A 4,068-nucleotide genomic window follows, 5' to 3' on the forward strand; every position below is an offset into this window, starting at 1 on the left:
TCTTATATACTCTTCTTTGTATTTAGTAAAAATTGTGATAAAGAATATTTAGTTGGTTTGACAATAAAAACTTAATTACTCTTTCAGTACAAAAGTATTAGTTAATGAGAAATTCTTAGTTATTAGTTTGAAAGGAAAAACAAATTAACTTTTGTTATAGGCTGAGCTAATAAATAAACCTAATAAGTCTTGAGGTAAAGAATAATGCAATACTAACTAAAACTAAAAAGAATATTAAAAAAGTAAAGGTTGAAGTAATAACAAATAAAATTAAAAAACCATTTTATGAATGTAATTAAATTATAAAAAAAAATGATAGTAAAAAAATGAATTGAGTTTGTTTTTTTTTTTTGTTAAAATAAGTTGGAATAGTAATTAAAATAAATAATATAGATAATAAAAAGGTATTTTTTGATTATTTCAACAAATACTTTAAATGAGTTTAGAGACTTTTAATGATACATATTAATAAATTCAAATAATAAACCAATTTTTTTAAATGGATATATCTTTTTGGCTATTTGAAAAGAAATTTAATTAAGCAAAGATGCCATAACATGTTTTTATGTTTTAGATTTTTTTTGAATAAATATCAATACACTTGTTTTAATAACTGTTAAAAAATTATATTGTAGTAATTTGTTAAGTTTAAATAAAAAGAAAATAGTAATAGAAAAAGAAATACAAATGGTAAAAAAAAATTCATGACGGAATGATTGAGAAATTTTTTATGGATTTAAGAAATGGAATAAATCAGTTAATAAATGATGATTAAAAGAAGTAAACAAAGATAAGTTCCTTACTCATTGAATAGAACTAAAAGAAGTAATAAATAATAATAAAAATGAATAAATATAATAGAAAGAAAACTTTAAATTTCAAATTAAAGGAAAAAAAAATTAAGATAATGTTAAAAAGAATTATTAAAGAATTAATAAAAGAAAATAAAAATAATAAGCAAAAACCCTAGAATAGAAAAAGAACTTGACTTTAATTAGATCAGAAGAATTAAAATGCCAGCACAAGCTAATAAGAAGGGAGTCTCAAAGAAAGTTGATGCCTCTGATAAGAAAGTATTTATGAACGCTATTGTTACAGGAATTACTGAGAAGAATGGACTTCTTCTTGCAACAAAGAAAGAAGAAAAGAGTCCAGTTATTGTGATTGCATATCTTGAACTTCCAAGATTTGATAAAAAACAAAATAAAGAAGAGACATTTGCTTATGAATGTGGAGAATTATTAAGAAAAAAACTTATTAATGGTAAAGAAGTTAAATTTGAAGTTGTTAGTGAAGCAACTGAGAATGTTCCAAAGATGGTAATTCCATTTGTTAATGGAGAAAATATTGCAATTACTCTTCTTAAAAATGGATATGGTATTTTAAAGGGAAAAGGAAAAGAAATTGTTGAATATGCTAAGGCTGAAGAAGAGGCTAAAAGAGAAAAGAAAGGAGTTCATAATGAGAATGCAGAAAAAATTTCTATTAAAAAACCAACTGATCCAAAATTAACAAGTAAAGAACTTGACTTTTATGTAATGAAAAATCTTAATGGACATATTAAGAAAGTTGATGCACCAGGACAATTCATTGTTGAAACTCCAGAAAGAAAAATTGTAAGAGTTTCACTCTTTGGAATTAATCAACATGCAACATTTAATGTAGAAAAGAAACAATTTGAATTTGATGATATTGCTAAAGAAGCTATAAAATTCAGTAATAAGAATTATAATCAAAGAGATTGTGTTGTTAAAATTATGGACAATGGAAAGAGAGTAACAGGAATTATTACTATTGACAAGAAAGATATTGCTGAAGAATTGTTAAAGAATGGATATGTCACTGTTTCTACATTTGAAGAAAATATGGAATCAGTAAAGCAAGTATATGAAGAATGTGAAGCAATTGCTAAAAAAGAAAGAAAAGGAAGATTTGTTAATTTTGATCAAGCAGCTGAAGACGCAGCCAAAGCTAAAAAAGAAAAGAGAGAAAAAGATCTTAAAGAAAGAAAGAAGAATGCTAGAGTAATTAGAGGAGCTAATATTCTTTTCATTGGTAAATATCTTAGAATTGAAAAAGATGGAGAAATTCTCAATGTTAATTTTGCATCAATTAAACCACTTTATAAGAAAGATGATAAGGCATTCAATGAACTTATTGAATTTAGAATGAGAGAAGTTATTAGAAAATTAATTGTTGGAAAGAAGTTTGAATGTAAAGAAGCTTATAGATCTGAAAATAAAAAAGGAGAAGAAACTGTTACAGAAGTTTATTATGATGTTTATGCAGATAAAACAAATATTGCTATTCCATTATTAAAAGAAGGACTTGTTGTAGTTGATGAAAGAACTAAAGATCAATTCTATCAATCATTTGATTATAGTAAATTAAAAGCTGTTCCAAAGAAAACATATAAACCAGTTCCAATTACTAATTATTCTAATTTGGATAACGTTAAAGATATGCTTATTGGAAATAATTTCAAATGTATTATTGAAAAGGCTATTTCATTGACCGTATATCTTGTTTACATTCCAGAGAAAAATTCTCAACTTATTGTTCATCTTCAAAATTGCTTTGTTCCAAAAGATGATTCTAATGATAGTCTTAAGAAATTTGTTGAGAGTGCTAAAACAAATGTTAAACAATTATGTGAATATCATGAAGTTCTTGTAGACTTTAAGAGATATCATAAAGGAAACTTATATGTTGAAATTATTAGTAATGGAACAGATTTAGCTAGTTATATTCTTGAACATGGATTTGCTATGCCAACTGGACGTTACAATGTTTCATCTGAAATTGAACAAATGAAAGAAAATATGACTCAAATTTATCAATTTGATACTCAAAAGAAGAAAGAAGTAGCTGAAGTTGTTGAAAAGAAGCCAAAGAGAAATACTGAAATTAAATTCAGTGCTGAACAAAAAGTCTATTTAACAGGTTTTGATGGAGAAAAGATTGGTTATTATGATAATGCTGAAGATGCTAAAATTATTGAAGAAGTTAACGCTATGTGTAAGACTGTTAAGAAAGGTGCTATAAAACCAGCTGTTGGTGATAAATGTATTGCTGAGAATAAAGGATTTTTCTATAGAGCTGAATTTGTTGAAGTTGCAACTGGTGCTAATGTTCTTAAATGCATTGATACAGGAGCTGTTATTATTTGTGGTAAAAACAAATTAAAACCAATCACAGAAGAAATTGCTGGTAAACCCGTTACTGTTAAAACTGTAGGACTTGTAGGACTTAAGACTCTCACTCCTAAAGATGTTGATTTTGCTGCTGCTGTTGAAGCTGTTGCTGCTTATTATAAGAAAGAAGTTTCACTCTTTGTTTCTGGAGAAGAAGCTAAGGTTGTTGTTGGAGATGTTTGCATTAACACTCATCTTGTCCAATTTGGTCTTGCATTTGTTGACAAACACTTCCATGACAATAGTGAATGGGGTGTTGCTTTATTAGATGCTCAATCAAAAGCCAAAGAAAACCATCTCAACGTTTGGAGATATGGTGAAGTTGCTGATGAAGAAGAAAAGAACTAAGTCATTAAAACTAATTTGAGAGTCCTTTTTTGCTTTATATTTGATATTTTTTATTTTTTAATTTTCTCTAATCAATTATTGAAATAATGTTATTATTATAGTAAGTAGAAAAATATATTAATTTTTTCTTTATTTTTAAAACTTTGGTCAAATTTAATTAGCCACATAATGTGATAAATAATTTATTATTTTCATTATTTCAACCATTTTATAAAGTGAAAAGTTTTGAGTAGAGTGTAGGTGGTAGTAACATTTAAGTTGTAAATTTGTTCTTAACTGCGGTAGTATATTTCTAATAACATTACATGGTATAATTTATATTATACATCTATTTTAATTATTCTTATCATTATGAAAAACAAAAAATAGTAATGAGATATGTTATATTTACATATAAACTAATTCTATCTTTATGAAAGAAGTAGACTAACCTTATTATAAATATTAGTATTATTTTGCTTCAATTCATTCAATACATTTTATTTCTAACACTTTGTTTTTTTATTCAGCACTAAAAGATTATGAG

General features: G+C 25.5%; 1 protein-coding gene across 1 annotated transcript; it reads left to right on the forward strand.

Annotated features, from left to right (window-relative positions):
* Window positions 1-1,013: 1,013 nt before the first annotated feature.
* ENU1_108460 (nuclease domain containing protein) lies at window positions 1,014-3,542 on the forward strand (the record flags this gene model as incomplete). The annotated part of the gene is made up of 1 exon (XM_008859489.1): window positions 1,014-3,542. One exon carries the CDS (start codon window positions 1,014-1,016, stop codon window positions 3,540-3,542), a length of 2,529 nt encoding a protein of 842 aa, XP_008857711.1.
* Window positions 3,543-4,068: the final 526 nt, after the last annotated feature.

The sequence above is a fragment of the Entamoeba nuttalli genome (assembly GCF_000257125.1).
Source record: "Entamoeba nuttalli P19 unplaced genomic scaffold asmbl_4636, whole genome shotgun sequence".
NCBI classification, from domain to species: Eukaryota; Evosea; order Mastigamoebida; family Endamoebidae; genus Entamoeba; species Entamoeba nuttalli.